We start from the raw sequence: 23,151 nt of genomic DNA, 5'->3' as shown, positions 1-23,151 counted from the left end.
GAGTTAAACCTGCATATTATATTTTCATTGAATAAGAATGTAGTGAGTTGTCTACTATGTACTTATAATTACAAGTAAAAGTGAAGGTCAAGGAAAACATACAATTGTAAATATTTCAATATTTCTGTTTCATAAGCAAAGTTTGACCTTAGTCATATCACATTAGATAAACTGTATGCAGCGTACCTTCATTTCAGTGTAATGAGATTCAGTCATTATATAGCATATATATATAATGAAACAGATTTCAACTGAGTTCAATATTTGCATATCATACTAAAGAAAAATATTCATATATAATAAATCAGTTAAATAATTCATAACAAATATATCAAAGCAAACAAGTACTCATTTTAATATGCAATCTGAATAAGTCACAAAAGCAAGAAACCTTTTCATATACAGACGACAATTGTAACAATGAAAATCTTTTAAAAAGCATTTCTCTACATAAAAGACTCTTATCACACCCTTATTCATGTGATACGCAGACCGTATTCAGCTCTTTCTTAATTTGATATATGTTGGTATTTGAACAGGTTTTTATCATATTTATTAAACTTACTTATCATTTTGAGATATATCAATATTCTTGCTAAATATACTGAGCCAAAGTTAGCTTTAAAACTGTGAACAGCGTCGTTTAGGATAAACGCTTTGTCTGCATTTCACTCAGCGTAGCACAATCAACAGAGTGAAAGAAATTGACACTCTCGTCCAATCAGGCAGAGTGTTGCATAAATCTTCCATTTTGATAAATTATCTATAATGTGTTATCAAGCAGTTTGATTTGCAAACTGAAGTCACGTGGTATAGGTAACGAAAACAAATTTAAACGGCGTCGCCGAAAAAGGCGATCAATTCGATTTTTTACGAGTTCCATATTCATTAAATGTTATGCTACAGGGAAGTTCTGACGTGAAAATTCCTTTATTACTTTATTCTGAAATGGAATTTTTAGATACCAGCAACTAATATGAGAAACATAACATATTTTATACTTTATACCATTCATTCTTCAAGACTCTGTGTGTGTGTGTGTGTGTGTGTGTGTGTGTGTGTGTTTGTAAACGCTGACAACTGGGTAATTTCATATGAATACACACCAACGTACTGGGGATACGCCTCGAACTGGGGAATTCCCCAGTTCATTTTAACAATACCACGTTATTCCTGACCTTCAAATTAGTCATATCTCGAAATTTGAGCTGATTCTGAGCGATAGAAATTTATTCCCCGGTACGCCGGTTCTGGTCATACACATATCTCACACACAATCAGAATTTTACAACGGTGTGTATCTTTCGCTATTTACTGCAGTTCCCCAGTTTACCTGTATACAACTCGTAGTACATGCACACAAAGGTTTAAATTATTTTCACTAATTTAACATAATGATTTCGTCATTATAAGCTTATGAGTGAAAAGATTATGTTGATTAATTCATCAATTACCAATTAAATATCTTTTTACGTTCACAAGACAGTATTATATATTTATGTTACCGCTTATCTTTTCCGGCTTATTGTGTTATGCGCTTTTATTTCTAAGATAATGACTTGATTTGACAATACTTATGTTAAACTGAGAATATTATAATACACAGGAACACTACTCAAAATATACATTCTATATAATTTATATTCATCGCATTTAACACAAATTCAACTTCAGGCGCGGTGCTGAAATATACTAATTCCTTTTGAATTACCGTGCTGCATTTGAAAAAATAAATGTAGTATTACCTCCAAAGATGTTCATATATTCAGCTCATAATGCAATTACCTATGTAAATTCAACAGTAATTAATACAGCAAAACCAGAGAATTTTAATACAGTTTCGTTATTTGTAAAAAAGAACAACAACATTTGTACATTAACTTATTAATATTATTTACTACACATCAAAGAAATGCATATGAGGATCTTACTCCAGAACACGTGAAAATAATAAAACCTATATCATACAGTAGCTAACTCATGCAATTACCTTAACACAGGATTTTCATGCTATTTTCGCGCTGATTTTGTTCAGCAATCGCAATGTGTTGAAATCTATGATGTAAAAATGTCCCAAAGTAAAAATGATACTAATACCTCTCAAAAACCTGTGCTGCATTTGAAACAGCATTTGTTATGTCATTACCTCCTACGATGTTTATACATGTATAAGCAGCTGTCAACTGTTACGCAATTATCTACGTATGTTAAAGAGTAGTGTATACTGCAAAGCCGAAATAGTTAAATACAGTTTTATTTTATTAAGTATTTGTCAAATTTAGAGACTACATTAATCATGACATTAGTACATTATCTGAATGATTTTATCTACTACACATCAAAGAAAATGACACAAGGATCTGACTCCAATACATTCTTAAAACTGTTTAAACACTTGGAAATTCTAAGCCTAGAACATAGCTAACTCGTGCATTTACATTAACACGGGAATTTCATGCTATTTTTGCGCGATTTTTGTTTAGCGACCGCCAAGTCCAGAAATTCATGATAGAAAAATGTTTCAACAAAGCATAGGCTATAAAGTGTGTTGTACATGTCCGAAATAATTGTAGTTTACGACGGTTTAAATAAAATGATAATGCTGCAGCTGCACGGGTTAAGGATCATTTGGCAAAAAATATAGAAACCGTGAGACATCAATTGAACACATGGGAATCACAGCAAAACAATTCTCATGCCAAATAAATAAATAAATAAAATAAAATTTGATGTTCACATAACGAACAGATATATCCTACAGAAAAATTGTCCTCAGATTCTGCAACCTGAAGCACACTATTTTAAAACTTATATCATGAATTTGCTATATTTTAGTAAGCGTCTTATCTTTATAAACTGTCGCTTTTAGCATTATAAAAGTTATTAAGTTGTTACACAAAAACATTGACGTGTAAAGTTTGAAAGCTCAAAGTCTCAGTGCGTTACTGACATACCAAGGGTAATTTTTTACAATGCATATGCTCATTAACCAAAAGGAGTTTTTTCTGTCACTGACATTTCCCATCATTCTACAATAAGTATGAGTATGACATACAATTATATCTGCGCATGATATTTTCTTCAACTTCAGGTCCGTAGAAGTTCAATTTGATCAAAACAACGTTTTAAGAAATTTTGTTTGTTGGACGGGGTGGGAACGACCCCACTCACCTGCTTATCAGTTTTGTTCATTCAGCGATATATCACACCGTGCGTTTATTGCGATAGCATTTTATGTGGTATTTTGGGGAAATAAAGAACGAAAATTATTGATGGCTGAACTGACAGCGCTGATGAAATAGAAGCAATCACAGTATCTACAGATGAGTTCCCGAGGTATTAGAAAATACAATATGTAACGCATCGTATGAATTCACAACTTATTATACATGTACAATCGTTTGATTGAAACTTGAAAACAGAGAATTTTTTTATTGCGATTGAGAAGGATTTTATTGAATATAAAGCTTTTAAATACATAACGATATTATTCGTTGTTACATATATGGTTTTTCATACTTCACTCAAAATAAGACATTTCCCTTCGGTGGCACATTAAACGCAGTATTTATTATGGGTGCAATATTTATCTTAGTTTTGACGTGGCATACTAGATTTACTGCTATTAATAGCATTGAGGGAAACACAAATATATAATAATCATAAAGATACTTACGATATAAATGTTTGATTAAAACAACAATATCATGAATTTAAAATACCTATGACTGATTTCATTTTAATCTTCCTCGATCAAACGAGTTTACCCCGAGCATTCCGTTTCTGCATATACTTTGTTTTGAAAGAGTACTGATAAACTTTGCGGTAAATTCAGCTGTTGCTTCAGTTTTCATTCTCCTACCTTGTAATGTTTTACTTATATAACATTTTCGTGACCGAAACTCCAGATAGTTTTGTTTGCAATTAAATCATGTTCAGTTTCTAAAGGAAAAATCGTCACAAAATTGGGAAAAAGACTTTCCGAGTGTGGGATTCGAACACACGACCTTCACAAATTTTGAAAAATTAACTATTAAAGTCAACGTTTTACTGAAGCCTGGTTTCTAAAAAAAAAGATAAAAACAAAACCTTTATATGGGAATAAAATAGTTTGGAAACAAAATAACTATGACTGGATTGTTTGTCTTTTTTTAATATTGATTGCTATTTTCCCGGGCAAGAAATAACGATTTTCATGCAAAAGTCTGGGACTGCGATTCATTGCGGAGTTTGAATTAAGATTCCCCGATTTTTATTTCCTGTTTCCGCATATCGAACCTGAAATTTTACTAAATGCATTTAAATAAGCGCAAAATTCGTTTTTTCTAAGAAAATCAAGTTTTTGTTAACCTGTTATCGGAAAGAAAAGCGCAAATAAAAATAAATGCTTTGTTTCTGTCATTCTTCCTGATTTAGAGTCATGTTTGCTTCAGTTCTATCTTATTCAAATTAATTACCTACTACTATTGTTTTCGTCTCAAGCCTGAGTCATGAGTTGATATCCTACTCTGGGAACGTCATTTTTGTAATGACTTATCTTTTTGAAACTTATCATTATTAAATAGCAAACGGTACTAGAGTTTAAATCATGATAATGTATACAATGTATATATAATAATAATACACAGTTTAAATGCAGGAACACAACAACTGAAAAAAATACTGAATATAACGCCGATTGGGAGATTATCCAAATAAGTTGTCTGTGTTTTTGTTGTATGCATGATTTCGTTAATCCGAATGGTTTTTAAAGGAACCACACTTATATGTTTGACTGTTAATTCTGTCTTTTGAACGAGTAGAATTGAAAGAAAAATAAACTGTCTGCTTAGCACAGATTCAAGGGTAGATCCAGGGATTGAGGAATTTTTTCTCGCCCGCTACGCTTGCATAGGTAATTCATCATTTGTTCTGGGTAAAAATATAAATATGCATTTTTTCTCGCTCGCTATGCTCGCATAGGCACTTTGTCTTTTGTTTTGGTAAAACAATGCATTTTTTTCTTGCTCGCTAAGCTCGCACAATAAAAGTCCGACAAGTTTACATGAGCTCCTATAAAGCTTTTTATTTTACGTTAATAAACTTTAGTAACCCCTCCCCATAAAAATCCTCAGAAATCGGGCTTAGAAATTCCATTCCGAGATACTTAAGCAAGAATAAGTCTGACGAGTCATTAAGTGAGGGGGAGATGGGCACATGCCCACGGACCCTCCTAGTTGTTCTACTACAAATATTTTGCACCCCTTACACCAAATCCTGTATCCGCCCTGAGATTTGTGAATGCCTAACTAATTTTTTTAGTTAAAACATAAAGAAGGAACTAAAACATACAATATTACTTATTCTTGCAAACCAGACGGGGATTTCCGGTATCTTTACCGGAGCTGGAAAAGTCCATCTTACACCCCGGGGTGGTGTAAGATGACTCTCGTGCTGTAAATGACGTATAAGAACTACATATATGTAAAAGATTTGTGTAGTAATTTATATTCTATTTAAAAAACGGAATAAAAATTCAACACCTTGACAGTTCCTATTGGTTTCTGATAGTATATTTCTCGATTCAAATCACGTTATTTTATCAAAAATGTATAACGTTACGCTGCAACTGGTAAAACAAAACCGGAACTAAACATTGTTGTTTGTTTTGAAACGTCATGACGTCTTTCCTGTTTACAGACGTTGGTTTCCCGCGCTTTGTTTAAATGTACTGCCATAAGAAATAGTTCTGAAAAAGAAAGCTGTTCAGTTGATTTTATTTTTATTATTATTTCTTGAAACCGGTATGCAAGAAAAAGATTCTACCACTGGTTATAGGTGCAGATGGAAATATCCGGCTCTCGGGTAACTGTTTAGGCGGTAACTCGGCAGAGAGCCTCGTTACCGCCTAAACAGTAACCCTCGAGGCCGGATATTCCTATCTGCACCTACAACCAGTGAAAGAATCTTATAATATCGTTATTAACATTTGACATAGACAATTTTTGACTGAATGTCGAATGATTGACGTGCTACATGTACCTACATACAGAATATAGAACTTCTCTATTGTCTGACCGCCTCTGTTTTTGAGTGGTTAGAATCGCTGACTTAAAATCAATCGTAAGTACTCACTGATTAAGGGCATGGGTTCAATCCTTGCTACCGACCAGGTCTCTTTATGTAAGAAAGATTGCAGCTCGAGTACTAGTACTTGATCTTTCCAGGAACGATTGTTGGGTAAACTGCCCACCTGACATAGCTGAAATAGTGTTTAAAATGGCGTAAAACCAAACAAATCAAATTAAGTCCCTCGGTTGTCTTTTCTCATATATATGATATATAACAGGAGCTTCCGCATTCACCATTTTAATAGCTAGTTCCTCGTTTCAACTTTACACACGTACCCGGTTAGTTATACACTTGTACCTTATTTAGTCTTTACACTAACTCCCCGTTTTGTTGAAACACACAATTCCACATTTCGTCTATACACAAACACCCGGTTTGTTACACATTCACCTCAGTTGGTTTAAACACAAAATTCCCCGCTCTGAATGTGAAAAATCTCATTGCTTAACAATTGAAGATAGCTTTAATCTAAAGCCTCAGATAATTTTAAGTTCATAAGAATAAGAGTTGATAGAAATATGATAACTGTAGCTACAGTAACAAGGCAGTCTGAAAGACAGCTAAATCCCCCGCCACTGCTATGGATAGTGAAAGGGTAAAACCTTTGATTTTAGCTGTGACCTTGACCTTGAACTGACACGGCTGACTCATGAATTCTGCACAACGTCTTGATGAGGTGATCATTTGACCAAAGTTTCATGAAAATCCTTCAAGGGGTTTAGGAGATACAGAGCTGAAACCTTTGACCTTCAGTTGTGACCTTGACTTTGAGTTGACATGGCTGTCTCATGAGTTCTTGATGAGGTGATCATTTGACCAAAGTTTGATGAAAATCCTTCAAGGGGTTAAGGAGATACAGAGTGGACACCAAATGGAAGGCTCAAACCTTCGACCCATAGTTGTGACCTTGACCTTGAGCTGGCATGGTTGACTCATCGTCTTGATGAGGTAATCATTTGACCAAGGTTTTATAAAATTCCTTCAAGGGGTTTAGGAGATATAGAGTGGACACGAAATGGAAGGCTAAAACCTTTGACCTTCAGTTGTGACCTTGACCTTGAGCTGACATGGCTGACTCATAAGTTCTGCATATCGCCTTGATGAGGTGATCGTTTGACCCAAGTTTGATGAAAATCCTTCAAGGGGTTTAGGAGATATAGAGCAGACACAAAATGGAAGGTTCAAACCTTTGACCCTAAGTTGTGACCTTGACCTTGAGCCGGCATGACTGACTCATGTGTTCTGCACATCGTCTTGATGAGGTGATCATTTGACCCAAGTTTTATAAAATTCCTTCAAGGGGTTTAAGAGATATAGAGCGGACACAAAATGGAAGGCTCAAACCTTTGACCTTGAGTTGTGACCTTGACCTTGAGCCGGCATGGCTGACTCATGGGTTCTGCACATCGTCTTGATGAGGTGATCATTTGACCCAAGTTTCACGAAATTCCTTCAAGGGGTTTAGGAGATATAGAGCGGACACAAAATGGCAGGCTCAAACCTTTGACCTTGAGTTGTGACCTTGACCTTGAACCGACAAGGCTGACTCATGGGTTCTGCACATCGTCTTGATGAGGTGATCATTTGACCCAAGTTTCATGAAAATCCTTCAAGGGGTTTAGGAGATATGGACCGGACACGAATTTGTTACGGACGGAAGGACGGAAGTACGGAAGGACGGACGGAAGGACGGACGGACGGAAGGACGGACGCAGACCATTCCTATAATCCCTCCGCCACGGCGGGGGATTAATAAAGAAGTTCCCAGTTGGTAGGTTTATAGCTTACATCCCCGATTGGTTGCGTTTACATGTATGCGCGTGTGTGTGTATGCGTGTGTGTTCGGGTTTAACGTCTTTCTCAACAATTTTTCAGTCATATAAACGACGGTGTCTACTTGTAGCAGTGAGCACAATGCCCAACTTTATAGTGCTGCCTCACTGGAATATCACGCCGTAGACACGTGGCATGATACCCCACCCAGTCACATTATACTGACACCGGGCTGACCAGTCCTAGCACTATCCTCTTAATGCTGAGCCCCACAGTATCAAATGCATATTTCAGTTTAGCCTGTATAAAGCATTGTAGACAAGGAAACGGCTTATAGCTCAACCTTACTAACATTATATAATATATATAATTGCTCATTGATTGGGACTTACGGATACATAATTAGATAACAATGGTTTGTTCTAGGTCCATGTGTTGCTGCTGTAGTAGGCATAAGAATGCCAAGGTATTGTATATTTGGTGACACAGTCAACACGGCGTCGAGAATGGAATCAAGTGGTTTACGTAAATATGTCTTTCTCCTTGATTAATATTTTAGTCTGAAGTTAGTTCTTCGGTAATATGATTATATATATATTATATTTAAGCCATTTCAATCGCACACGACCATGCCAACAAAATATCTATGGTAAAAATGTTTAATAGTAGATCTACCTAGCAAACTTTATATTTCAGTTACATTTTAGTTCAATGATGGTGTTGTAAGACGTTATGTATGCCTTTTCTCTGTAACGAAGTATAATTTGCAATGCATTTCCGTTTATTATATTTGCCCGCCCACTTAGCTCAGTAGGGAGAGCGTTCGTCTACAGATCGCGGGGCCGTGAGTTCGATCCCCGGGCGGGGCGTATGTTATCCGTGACAATTTGATAAAAGACTGTGTCTGAATTCAGTCGTTCTCCACCTCTGATAATTCATGTGGGGAAGTTGGCAGTTACTTGCGGAGAACAGGGTTGTACTGGACCAGGTACAGAATCCAGGAACACTGGTTAGGTTAACTGCCCGCCGTTACATGACTGAAATACTGTGAAAAACGGCGTTAACCGCAAAACAAACAAACAAATTTTCAGGATTCTAGTGAAGTTCTGTGCCTGTGAAATAATCAGTGAAAATCATTGTGAAACTTAGTGTCTGTATTAAAGGTTATTTGTAATTTCCTAGTAATAAATGATTAAGCTCTCACTAGATCCTTTCATATTAACTATCTGTTCATTTTGGTTTAAAAGCAACATCTAAACATAACATCTAACATAAATATCAAATGCAAGGTAATTTATTGTCACATTTCTTGTAATATTTGTTCCTGTAAGTTATTTTACATATATATAAGTTCAAGAAAAGCGTATTTTCAGGTCATAATTTTACAAGGTCAGATGTGATAAATGATTGACAGCAGAGTTAAAGTATTTGCTAAAGAGGATGAATACCAATGATATTTTGGCATCATCATATGTTTGTTCTTTATTTTTCTCGGGGTTGGGTTGGATATCAGGGTATTGTAACTTATGTCATCTAGATCCTGTGCTGACAATTTAACTTTATGTTTCTTCAAATTTGCATTCGTTCTTCGAAATTAATAATCTTATTTGTCTTATTTTGACTTTACTTGTATGTATAAAAAGTCGAACAACGGTTTTTCTAGCATATATTTGTGATAATACATAATTGATTTTCAGCACTCCGAATACAAATGACACAATCAAGTGCGTTTAAATTACAACAGACGGGTCGTTTTGAGATTTCTGAACGTGGTGAAGTTGATATAAAGGTAACATCGACTTTTCGGTTTATATGCGACTGATAATTAAACAAACAAACAATTATGCATTAAATAAGTAATCCCGATACTGTTAAGGAAGCTTTTCAAGATTATATGTTATTGGTTGTCAATAATAATAAACTGTCCTCATAAGTAGATCAGTCCTCTTGTTGCAAGTACTGAAATAATGCGTATGATTTTTGCTGGTGTTTTCATTTTGTTCTGATGCTCATTTAAGTTAATGTTTTAAATTTTAGGGTAAAGGCGTTATGCTTACTTACTGGCTGGAAGGAATGCAGTCCTGTGAACAACCGATTAACATTGCATGTTGCTAGGAAATGACAATTATTATCCAGACAAGAAGAAAAGGGGTTACAGTTTTCACTTATGCATGAATTGCTTGTAAAGTTGTAAATAAAAACGGCTTGCTTGATCGTTTGTGTCCCTGAACTTTAGATTGATTCTACATGAAACATTATCTAGTATTTCTGTGGCAAAAGGTGGCTGCCAGAACTATATTGACGTATATAAAGGTTGTCTTTAATAACAGCACCACATAATTTTGTAGCTTGGTTGTAATATTTTTTAAAATTATAATGATGCTTTGTTCTATCGTTTTTTTTTCTGTTTGTCCGAGGGTGGTCGTATTGGAACAAAACCGATAGCGAAGAGCCAAAATGAGCACCAGAGAACAAACAACAAGCAAATTCGAAGAATTGGAATCCCCCGCCGAAAGGGTCAGAGTTGAGGAACGGCAAAAAAATATATCCAGCAAAAAGTTAAGAATGTTACCAAGAAGCAAATAATTTCATTAGTCAAAATCAAATTAAAAGAAAATGAATGGTTTGTTCGGGTGGGGCTGGGGGGGGGGGGGGGGGGGGGGGGGGGTGAGGATACAACAGTTTACATGTTGATTATAAATATTGATAGAAAATGAAAAATGAAAAAAAAATAAAATAACAAGAGGACCATGATGGTCCTGAATCGCTCACCTCTTCCCACATGACCCAGTTTTGAGTATGACGTCGTTTTTTCTATTATTTGACATAGTGACCTAGTTTTTGAGCTCATGTGACCCAATTTTGAACTTGACCTAGATATTATCAAGATAAAAATTCTGACCAACTTTCAAGAAGATCCATTGAAAAATATGGTCTCTAGAAAGGTCACAAGGTTTTTCTATTATTTGACCTATTGACCTAGTTTTCGAAGGTACATGACCCTGTTTTGAATTTTACCTAGATATCATCAAGGTGAACATTCTCACTAATTTTCATGAAGATCTCATGAAAAATATGGCCTCTAGAGAGGTCACAAGGTTTTTCTATTTGAATACCTACTGGCCTAGTTTTTGACCGCACGTGACCCAGTTTCAAAACTGACCTAGATATCATCAAGGTGAACATTCAGATCAATTTTCATGAAGATCCATTGAAAAATATGGCCTCTAGAGAGGTCAAAAGATTTTAATAATTTTAAACCTACTGACCTAGATTTTGACCGCAGCTGACCCAGTTTCAAACTTGACCTAGATATCATCAAGATGAACATTCAGACCAACTCTCATACAGATCCCATGAAAAGTATGGCCTCTAGAGAGGTCACAAGGTTTTTTTATTATTTGACCTACTGACCTAGTTTTTTAAGGCACGTGACCCAGTTTCAAATTTGACCTAGATATCATCAAGATGAACATTCTGACCAATTTTTATGGAGATCCATTCATAATTATTGCCTCTAGAGAGGTCACAAGGTTTTTCTATTTTTAGACCTACTGACCTAGTTTTTGACCGCACATGACCCTGTTTCGAACTTGACCTAGATATATTATCAAGATGAACATTCAGACCAACTTTCATACAGATCCCATGAAAAATATGGCCTTTAGAGAGGTCACAAGGTTTTTCTATTATTTGACCTACTGACCTAGTTTTTGAAGGCACATGACCCACTTTCTAAATTGACCTAGATAGCATCAAGATGAACATTCAGACCAACTTTCATACAGATCCCATGAAAAATATGGCCTCTAGAGAGGTCACAAGGTTTTTCTATTATTTGACCTACTGACCTAGTTTTTGAAGGCACGTGACCCAGTTTCGAACTTGACCTAGATATCATCAAGATGAACATTCTGACCAACTTTCATGAAGATCTCATGAAATATATGGCCTCTAGAGAGGTCACAAGGTTTTTCTATTTTTAAACCTACTGACCTAGTTTTTGACCGCACGTGACCCAGTTTCGAACTTGACCTAGATATTATCAAGATGAACATTCAGACCAACTTTCATACAGATCCCATGAAAAATGTGGCCTTTAGAGAGGTCAAAAGGTTTTTCTATTATTTGACCTACTGACCTAGTTTTTGACAGCACGTGACCCAGTTTCGAACTTGACCTAGATATCATCAAGATGATCGTTCTGACTAATTTTCATGAAGATCTTGTTAAATATATGGCCTCTAGAGAGGTCACAAGGTTTTTCTATTATTTGACCTACTGACCTAGTTTTTGAAAGCACGTGACCCAGTTTCGAACTTGACCTAGATATCATCAAGATGAACGTTCTGACCAATTTTCATGAAGATCTTTTGAAATATATGGCCTCTAGAGAGGTCACAAGGTTTTTCTATTTTTAGACCTACTGACCTAGTTTTTGATGGCACGTGACCCAGTTTCGAACTTGACCTAGATATCATCAAAGTGAACATTCTGACCAATTTTCATGAAGATCTTGTGAAATATATGGCCTCTAGAGAGGTCACAAGGTTTTTCTATTTTTAGACCTACTGACCTAGTTTTTGAAGGCACTCGACCCAGTTTCGAACTTGACCTAGATATCATCAAGATGAACATTCTGACCAACTTTCATAAAGATCCCATGAAAAATTTGACCTCTAGAGTGGTCACAAGCAAAAGTTTACGGACGCACGCACGGACGCACGGACGGACGGACGACGGACACCGCGCAATCACAAAAGCTCACCTTGTCACTTTGTGACAGGTGAGCTAAAAATGGTGGGGGGGGGGACCAAGGTAAGGTGGTGACCAGGTGTAGGTACAACAACATCACATGTTTATAATAAATGTTCATGGAAAAGAATGAAGAAGAGTTAATGAAATTCTTCCAATTGGTTGGTTTGTTATGTACAGATCTGTGGATTTTTAAACAATTAAAGGGCAACAACTATATGGAAAATTGACCAATCGATAAAAAACTTGAAGGGCATCGTCGCAGTATCTTGGTTCATGTCTGTTTCAAGTTTGATGAAATTCTACCTGCTAGTTACTGAGAAATGGCTGCAGACGGACATTTTTCATTACATCAAGGGCAATAACTCTGACGGAAATTGACCTATCAAAAAAAAAAATTGACGGGCATCAGCACAGTATCTTGGTTCATGTCTATTTCAAATTTGATGAAATTCTACCTGTTAGTTACTGAGAAATGGCTGCAAACGGACATTTTTTATTAAATCAAGGGCAATAACTCTGAGGGAAATTGACCAATCAAAAAAAAAACTTGACGGGCATCATCGCAGTATGTTGGTTCATGTTTATTTCAAGTTTCATGAAATTCTACCAAGTAGTTACTGAGAAATGGCTGCGGACGGACGGACGGACGGACTGACGGACGGACAACGCCATTTCAATACCCCCCTCCCGATTTCATCGGCGGGGGATAATAAAGTCAGTATGAAATATTATGGTTCAGGATAATTATATTGTTCAATTTTGTATCGGACCCCTCAAGTTAACGAGACAAAATGCTCTAATCTGGAACTGGCCACGTTTTCTCAAATTGACCCTGACATACTAGTATTTATTTAGACCTTGATTAATTCACATTGGCTTCGTGTAGTTTTTGTGTCCAATATTGTACTGATCATGACACTTGCGAGTTTGCATGTGCATATATACATCAAAACAAAGAATGCTACACAGTGTTCACCCTCACTGTTCTGAACTTCAGTCCAATAGCATACGTTCAGGGCCATAAATCTACCGAAGATCAATGATGTAAAACATGCCTAATAACGGAATTTGACTGAATCAGACTTAAAATTTGATGAATCAAGGGCCTTAACGCTGAAAATCATTGAACTGGTACATGCCTACCATGTCCAAAATTAGGTTTGGCAAGGATCACATCTGCAAAATTTGTCGTAATTCTACTGGTGATACGACAGCAGTTCATTGGACATAGTAACGTTTGACAATTGAAGGGTCTCAACTCCCATTTGAAACGTTTAAACTTGACATCACGACAATATGCACTATCAGGCATGGTATGCTTCACATGCACTGCTGCAAAGTTTTGTGGAAATCTACAAAATTGACAATAATGTTACAGATATGGCCAAAGCATACTAAAGTTTGACAAGACAAGGTTCATAAATCCATGGAAACTCCTTGAACCGGTACATGACATTGGTATGCACAACTATGTCTGCTAATAATCTGTTTGTGAAATGTTGTGTAATTCAAGTCTGGGTAGGTGTCTAGCATGCAAACAAACAGCATAATATCAAAGACACAATAACTAGCGGCAAAGTAATTTCGATTAAGAATACTTAGATTATTAGCTTAAGGTTTACCATTACCAACTTTGTTAAAGGGACTAACCGACAAATTTTATCTGAAAAATAATTTCTCTCAAAAAGTCATAGGGAGTACTCTGCAAGATTTTTGCAAGATAATTTTATAAACAACAAAAAATATTCGGCAAAAGGTAGCAAACCTTTGCAATTCTTTGTAAATATTGCAGAATATAGCTGACAATTTTCATTCTTCTCTTTTACCAATGTCCCATTATTCTCTTTTACCAATGTCCCATTATTCTCTTCTACCAATGTCCCATTCTTCTCTTACCGATGTCTTTTCACCCACATCAAAAAAAAGCAATTTTCAGTCATTGTGTAATACACAAATTCCAAGCCAAACGTTTGTGGGAATGAACATGTTGAACATTTTAACCCAAACGAATAGCTTTGAAGAGCTAAGTGGGTGCATTTGTATCGACATATAAATTCACTAGAAATACTCTACCAAGAAATGTCATGAACACAGTTTTTATTTTCATGCCATGGTATGAAGAAAATAATAATTTAAGTCGTAGCCAAGCAAATCTAAGAGTGTATAACATGCTTTTTATACCATAAGGTGACAATATAAACCAAGGAAAAGTTTTTTCCAACCAGCTACGTTATGAATCAGATTGGAGATAATTGTCTATTTGCTTTCTAACATGCTTTGGAAGTTTTCCCAGCGGAGTTAGCTTAAATCCCTGCACTCACTCAGCTGAGGGCACAAATTCCGTCCACGGTTCACGTTGACCAAGCTGACCCTTCACCGGCCGTTTCAGGCACTAGTCTTTGCCCACTTGAACCACAACAGTCACAGGTGAGTATTTCCAACTGACCCAACTTTTGCAAGTTGGCAAAACTAATCTGGATACTTTTTGTACTTACAAAGGCCAAGGTGAACTGTAGTTACAAAGGACAAGGTGACCTGGACTAACGACTTCCCTTGATTCGCTGTCCCTGGATGTACTGGTCGAAGTCCTCCTTTTCTGGTGACCAATGATCGCCTGTAGTTCACAAAAGTAGCCACATGTTATGCGAAGAAATTTCTTTTTAAATATTACTAATTTATAGATATGTTTTCACTATAAGAAACCTATTACAAAGTTTGCCGTAACACATATTTTCAGCTTATTGAAGTCTTGCAAAGCCGTTTTTCAGAATTATTCTATTGTTTGCTCTAGTATTACCCTGCCTATCCATCAAAAGTTTCATGATCATGCTTGCTCTAGTATAACACTGTCTATCCATCAAAGTTTCACCACATTTCATCAAAGAGAAGAGTGAACCTTTTTAACATGATACATATCAAAGTTGATAAATATCTATCTAGCATATCCCGTAGAAAAGTCTTTAAGTGTATTTCTGTCTTTCGCCCAAGCCGCTGCAAGAAAGGGCCAAGAGCCCTTTTTCTGACTTGTTGGGAATTTGACATTATTAAAGTACTTCAAGCAAAGTTACGCCAAAGTCCGTAAATCTGTCCCTCAGTATACCTAAAATCATAATCATACTACAAAGTTTGGTGAAGATCCACCAAGAGTTTCATGGGAATGGGTTTTTTTTGTGTGCAGGAAGCTCTATTCGGCCTTAAATGGGCCAGTACAAGACTATGTATCGTATGATGTTTATGTAATAAGCAGAGGTATGTTTTCCCTTAGTAATCCTGGTTTAAGCTTTGACAATCCTTCAATGTCACCAGTGCTAGACAATTTCTCGGTACTTGCAGGATCGGAGCTAGCCACCAACTTCATCTGTCGTAGATTGTACACTAAGTCAAACTTTATCACTTCTCAATCCTCTGTGTGAAATATAAAGTAAACAAGAGGGCCAAGATGGCCCTAGGTCGCTCACCTGAGAAACACACCATAATACACCATAACAGTGTAAACATAGACCTAGTGATTGCATGGAAAAAAATATTCTGAACAAGTATCATTAAAATTGGAGCAAACACAATTATTTCTTTTATTTGACCTAGTGACCTAGTTTTTGACCCCAGATGACCCATATTCAAACTTGACCTAGATTTCATCAAGGAAATCATTCTGACCAAATTTCATAAAGATCAATTGAAAAATACAGTCTCTATTGCATACACAAGGTTTTTCTTTGATTTGACCTTGTGACCTAGTTTTTGACCACAGATGACCAATAACCAAACTCTACCTAGATTTTATCAAGGCAATAATTCTGACCAAATTTCATAAAGATCAATTGAAAAATACAGCCTCTATTGCATACACAAGGTTTTTCTTTGATTTGACCTAGTGACCTAGTTTTTGACCCCGGATGACCCATTTTCGAACTCGGCCTAGATTTCATCAAGGTTATCATTCTGACCAAAATTCATGAAGATTACTTGAAAAATACAGCATCTATCACATACACAAAGTTTTTCTTTGATTTGACCTAGTGACCTAGTTTTTGACCCAAGATGACCCATTTTCAAACTCTGCCTAGATTTCATCAGGGTTATCATTCTGACCAAAATTAATGAAGATTAATTGAAAAATACAGCCTCCATTGCATACACAAGGTTTTTCTTTGATTTGACCTAGTGACCTAATTTTGACCCAAGATGACCTATATTCAAACTTGACCAAGATTTTATCAAGGCAATCATTCTGACTGAATTTCATGAAGATCAATTGAAAAAGGTTTTTCTTTGATTTGACCTTGTGACCTAGTTTTTGACCACAGATGACCAATAACCAAACTCTACCTAGATTTTATCAAGGCAATAATTCTGACCAAATTTCATAAAGATCAATTGAAAAATACAGCCTCTATCGCATACACAAGGTTTTTCTTTGATTTGACCTAATGACCTACTTTTTGACCCCAGATGACCCACATTCGAAGTTGACCTAGATTTTATCAAGGCAATAATTCTGACCAAATTTCATAAAGATCAATTGAAAAATACAGCCTCTATTGCATACACAAGGTTTTTCTTTAATTGGACCTAGTGACCTAGTTTTTGACCCCAGATGACCCATAACTCGGCCTAGATTTGATCAAGGTTATCATGTCGTGACTATAGAATCTGGGCAGGAGACTCAGTCGGAACAATCCAAAGTGACTGAAGATCCACAGCATCAGAATCTAACACAGAGTTTGGTAGGTGGTCCATAAATTGCAAGTTGTGTAAGCGCAAAAAGTTTAAATGGGAAATTAAGAGTAACTCTGAATAATATTTATTAAGAGATCACTGTAATTGTTAGACTGGCATCAGTCGTTAGAGTCATTACCTGTAAAGCACTTGGCCATAAAATCCTCTCTGATACCACTTTCTCATAAAATTTACAATATCTCTAGCCTCTGTCTCTAACGACTGGACAAATGCGATCCTGAGCCGGACAAATTTCATACCCGCTGATAATCACTATCTCATTAGAAATCATTGCAGACATGTTCATGATGTAATGTAACCTTTGGCCGACTGCCCCAAGGGTTCAATAAACAGGTGCTTTGCTTTTATGACTTGGTGAATAAGCCAGAGAGGGATCAATTTTCACTAATTGTAAAAGATCCCAGTAAGTGAAATATAAAATACAATTTAAATTTGAAATATATAGAAAATGTATTTATCAAAATAGTATCAATTTAACTCTGTTTATGAGTTGTTTGAATCCTTGATAAGAAAAAAAATGAGGGAAGAGATTTGAAATTGAAAGAAAAAAACATTTGAAATATTTTTTCAAGATACCTTCAAATCATTTTGTGAATGAATAAAAACAATTTATTCAATATACCTTCTAAGACTTTTTATTAATTTATATTAGAGGTAGATTAATATCTGCTATAAATCACAAAAATTATTTTCTTATCTATAGTTCCTGTAATTTCATATCTGATTGCAGATTGTTGTTAATTAGACTTTAGTGGTCTCTGTCAACGGCATGGTGCAATGTATTACATCAATTATGATTCTGTTTAGATACAAAATGAAGACATGCTGTGCACCAGGGTGCTAAGTAACAAAATGTAACATATGGCTTGAAAACTGACCAACAATAATTCTAATATATATAGACATGTACATGTAGTTGGCAACTTCAGAAAATCATATTAATCTGAAAGTTTATATGTCATATGTGCAGAACTGTTTTTCGATCATAGATAAATTAAGCCTATTTAATGATAAGGTGGTTTAAGGGATGTGATTTTAACTTTTTCATGAAGATTTTGTATGTAATATGGAAGAAGCAATAGCAGTCCTGAGAGCATATTGGGACATTATAGAAATATTGTATCTGAACTTACAAAGAAGAATCTACTTGGTTCACTTTTTATTGATGAAGCTCATTGCATCAAGAAATCGAAGTATATAATTATAACTCATATCATTGAATATATATTTAGAAGTAAAACAATGATATTATAAAGGGCGTGTTTCCAACCAGAAAAGTAAAGATGAAAAGTATGTCATATTACATGCTGATATACTGACATAATACTGCTACATAATTGGTTAATTCTTTTTCGAATTGAAAACAAAAACACAAGTCAATACACTACAAGTTCTCTAATTTTCAGATTTTGAAAGAAACTAAACATTTCTTCTTACATTTTATAACCATTTGTACAATAATTATTCAACTGATGTAATGTAAAACAAATATCAAGTATGGAAGTAGCATACCCCTACCATTTTATACAAAAATGTACGAAAAATGCAAATATCCACAGAATGTATACACTTACCTCACCTTTAATATTCAAAAAACTTTTTTTCAATCTTTACAAGACGAGATAAAAATGTGAAAACCGTAAATATATATTCTTAGTTTCATTTTTCTTGCACTGATTAAAAACTGTAATAAGCTACATTTTTCAAGTTAGTATGGTTATACTGTCTATTTTTCCAAACGCTCAAAGTATTCGTGGTGTCGGTTTTTAAATAATGATGAAAATGGTACTTCCGGTCTGGTTAACATGCTTAAGTGTTAAAAATACACAAAGCATAAAAATTTGTATAATGCTTATTTTTCCTGATGTAAATCTAGATGTTTTAAGAGAACAATGTAACTGAATTAATATAATGTATAATTAGTAAATTTTTCAATGTAGAAATATTTGTACAAAGAACATTTTCGCAACATTCAGCGGTTAAGTTAACACAAAACCTACTGTGAATCTATTGCCTCACAGTAAAAAATATAGGATGCAGATGAAATATTTTAAGAAGTAGGCTACTTGTTATGATTATTAATTGTCTGTTAAAAATAGGCACCATGTCAATTATTAATGTTCATTCCATTATCCCCCCCCCCCCCCCCCCGACTGCAAACATTTTATTAATCATATAATTGAGCCGTACCATGAGAAAACCAACATAGTGGGTTTACCACCAGCATCCGCGCAGTCTGGTCAGGATCCATGCTGTTCGCTTTTAAAGCCTAATGGAATTGAAGAAATTGTTAGCGAACAGCATGGATCCTGACCAGACTGTGCGGATGCGCAGGCTGGTCTAGATCTGGATCCATGCTGCCCGCAAACCAACTATGTTGGTTTTCCTATGGCACGGCTCAATTATATATAAATATTTTCAAATATTTTATTATATTATATCCAAATTTCTTTGACGGAAATCGTTCATCATCTTTCAAAACATATTTTATGTTTAATGGCTAGTGGGTTTTTCGCAGTAAACATAACTTTCTAAAAATAGACTGACTTGTAGCTCTTGTTAAAATAAAACTGTATACACAATGATTCATGTCTTCATTTAAATTTTCATAAGTTTTCATACAGTTAGATCTATGTTACTTTCAAACATTAAAGCAGCATGCCCCAGATTTGGCTAAAAAATAATCTTTCTTTCAAACTGAAGCTTGGTCATATTATGAATACTAGAATATGAATTTTTGTTTCTAAAATATTTTAAAAGTTCCAAATCAAGAAAAAATAAAAGATGACCGCGTTGGGAATCGAACCCCGGAACGCCGCGGCAATAAATAAATTTTCATGTCAACGTAACCAACGTCGCTATACCTGAAGTAGTGAATAATGACTTCAAAATATAGATATTTATAATGGAGACAGTTTACCTGGAGTAAAAGCGTGACAAACGCTTTTCGATTTTCATCGCAAAAAGTAGTAAAAGCAGCAAATTTTCATGCGTTTCCGTAACATAAAGTTTGTCAGTAATTAAGTTTTAAAGCCTTCTTAAGAAATTTAGCTTTTATTTCAAGATATCTAAAAAAAAAATTTTGTTGAACGATCTGTAGGTATGTTTTTAATATGTTGCAACAAATATTTGTAGGTGTCAACTGGATTCTTGATACCTGTTTGGTCGGTGTTTTAAATTCCATTTTAGTTACCTTACTATCTTAGGCAGTCAAATTCCAAAATAAATGTTTCAGAAACAATGATAGGAATTATGTAAATACACTTTCATGTTGATCTTGTTAATAAAATTGCAAACTTATATATGAATTACCTACACATTTTATTCTCCATTTTTGCACATTTCTTAAGGAAACACAATCTAGTTTAATACATAAAACTTGTATCTTGTTTATGGAGCAGCAGGGTTTATTTTCTCTCAGCTCAACATCTGGCTGGAGTTTTAAGCCTCATTTATTACCTTGTGGTCAGTGGTAATGGCATAACACTGACTTGTTCATTGGGCAATAAATCTTTGTACAGTTAGGACACTGATGAATCCTCAACGAGGTTATGTAAGCCGAAATCGCATTTTATAAGTCTGTTGAGATAAGCCACAGTAAAAGGGAGCTACAGAAAATTTGATATATATTTTTTAAAAAAAAAGAATTAAATGGGAAATGTTTAATCTCAACAGACTGTGTAAGTCTATGTAATTGTATAAAGGGCCATTCTGAGCATTTTATTGTTTTTGTCAAAGTTTACAGATAAAAGGCTAACTCTCTTGTTTTAAGGTGCCATGATTATTTGTAAGACACTGATTGTGTGTAGGGGCCATATTTATTTCTTCGACTTTGTGCCATATTTATTTCTTAGACTTTGCTGGTGTGTAAGCGGCCAATTTGATAGGTCAATGTTTTATGAAACTTTTACAGATGATGTCGTGACTATAGAATCTGGGCAGGAGACTCAGGCGGAACAATCCAAAGTGACTCAAGATCCTACAGCATCAGTATCTGACACAGAGTTTGACAGGTGCATAAATTGCAAGTTGTGTAAGCGCAAAAAGTTTAAATGGGAAATTAAGAGTAACTCTGAATAATATTTATTAAGTGATCACTGTAATTGTATAAAGGGCCATTCTGAGCATTTCATTTTTTCCCCAAAGTTTAAAGATAAAATGCTAACTCTTTGTCAGGAGGGACTCGGGGAGGGTGCCCTACAGCAGTAACCGGAATGAATAGACCATTCTGGTTGCGGGGTAAAATACTCCCCTGTTAAGCCGTGTTAAGGAAGGTAAAATGACACCCTTTTACCTTGTTTCAGACCACCATGAGAAGGCACCAACGTGGGAGATTTGGCATAGCTTGCACCGGGTACGTGGTGGACGAGTTCACGTTTATGAGTGACCCAGACATAGAGCTGGTGGATCCCGGAGAGGAGACCCCCGGGACACTTAGTGAGGGGTCCAGGTCCCCTTACCCTACCGAAAGCCCCTGTAGATGTATGGCAGGGGTAAGTCTATCCCCTGATCGGAGTGGACCTAGGCGGCGGACGGCGCCCGCCTTGGCATCAGTTCCCCTTTGGGCCGAGTGCTGAATCCGTTGGCCCATAGTTCCCCTCAGGGCTCCGGAGTGAGTGGGACTGATTCTCCCGGGCATCATGAGGACTGCGAGGAGAATATTCGAGTAGTCTGGGAGGGGATACTGGTCAATTGGGCGGCCGAGGAGGATACCTCCGAGCGGCAAATTGTACATCCTAGTTGGGCTCCACTTGAGGCCCCCAAACCTCTTGAGCCTCCAGCTCTCAATAGGCTGGAGGTTACAATTCCCCTTGAGGAACCAGGGGCGGATATGTCCCTATCCTCATCTAAGCCTGAAAGTCCCTTGGCCTCGCCGATGGTAGGGGAGTATACGGCCCTGCTGGAAGGTGCGCAGTCCACCCGTCCAGTGGACTCTGAGACTAGTATTCCCCCTTCCATCCTACCAGCATTGAGCGACTCGGGGGAGAGTGAAACGTCACTCAACTCCCTTGAGAAGCCAAGGTTAACCTTGACCCAAGAGGGTTTCCAGTTAGGGGGAGGTCCGGGACGGAAGTAGCTTCTGGCAGTATCAAACGGGTGCCGAAGAGGCAACGTTTTCTTTAACTTCTTTTTGTCCCCCCTCAAGAGAGCCAAGTTTAGGGGGATGCGAGTGAGTTGAGGGACGGGGCTCAGGCTCAATCCATAGGCTCAACTAAGGCTGTACGCCCCACGGCAGGCTCTTAGCCTAACCCAGCCAACAACCCTTCTCAAGGAGCTCCTTGGGGAGGAGCCCGTCCTAAAACCCAGGGGAGCGTCCGGAAAAAGTTGTGCCCAGTCCGCAGTTGTGGGGCTCGGGCTGCGGAATGAAAACCCATGTCCGAAGGTCACATTTGCCAGAGCCTTTCCATTCGGGGGCTCGGAACCCCACCACCCTCAGGGAACGGGGACATCAAGTCCGGTGGCTGGCCAGTCGGGAGAGGGGGGAGGGTGATCAATCAGGAGGGAGTCCCTAGCCTGGAGCAGGGATTTCAAACCGACCAGATCGCCAATATGGCGTTGTTCGCATGGGTTAACGGGTGGAGGGCTGAACTGGTGCCCAGCCTCAGACCCATCCAGTCTCCTATGGTCCTAGGGGATTGGAGGTGTCTGGCAGTGGCGGTTAATTTGCTATCCGCCGCTGACCAGCTGTCCTTTGTTCGGGGGAAGCTGCGTCTGACAGTTTGCCTCCTAGGGGGGAAGCTTCCGGGAGAGGGGGGGGGGGGTAAACGT

The 23,151-nt window shown here is 36.7% G+C and overlaps 1 protein-coding gene across 1 annotated transcript in view; it reads left to right on the top strand.

The window, feature by feature from the left end:
• Nucleotides 1–22,459, top strand: part of LOC123566693 (adenylate cyclase, aggregation specific-like) — a 37,122-nt gene extending 14,663 nt beyond the window's left edge. Inside the window, exons 7-11 of the mRNA XM_045361006.2 lie at nucleotides 8,311–8,409; nucleotides 9,582–9,673; nucleotides 9,922–9,967; nucleotides 21,296–21,395; nucleotides 21,976–22,459. Coding sequence (XP_045216941.2) covers nucleotides 8,311–8,409; nucleotides 9,582–9,673; nucleotides 9,922–9,967; nucleotides 21,296–21,395; nucleotides 21,976–22,459 — 821 coding nt within the window. The remainder of the gene's footprint in view (nucleotides 1–8,310; nucleotides 8,410–9,581; nucleotides 9,674–9,921; nucleotides 9,968–21,295; nucleotides 21,396–21,975) is intronic.
• Nucleotides 22,460–23,151: the final 692 nt, after the last annotated feature.

Source organism: Mercenaria mercenaria, chromosome 1 (genome assembly GCF_021730395.1).
Source record: "Mercenaria mercenaria strain notata chromosome 1, MADL_Memer_1, whole genome shotgun sequence".
Taxonomy (NCBI): domain Eukaryota; kingdom Metazoa; phylum Mollusca; class Bivalvia; order Venerida; family Veneridae; genus Mercenaria; species Mercenaria mercenaria.
This window is presented reverse-complemented; position numbering and strand designations above follow the sequence as displayed.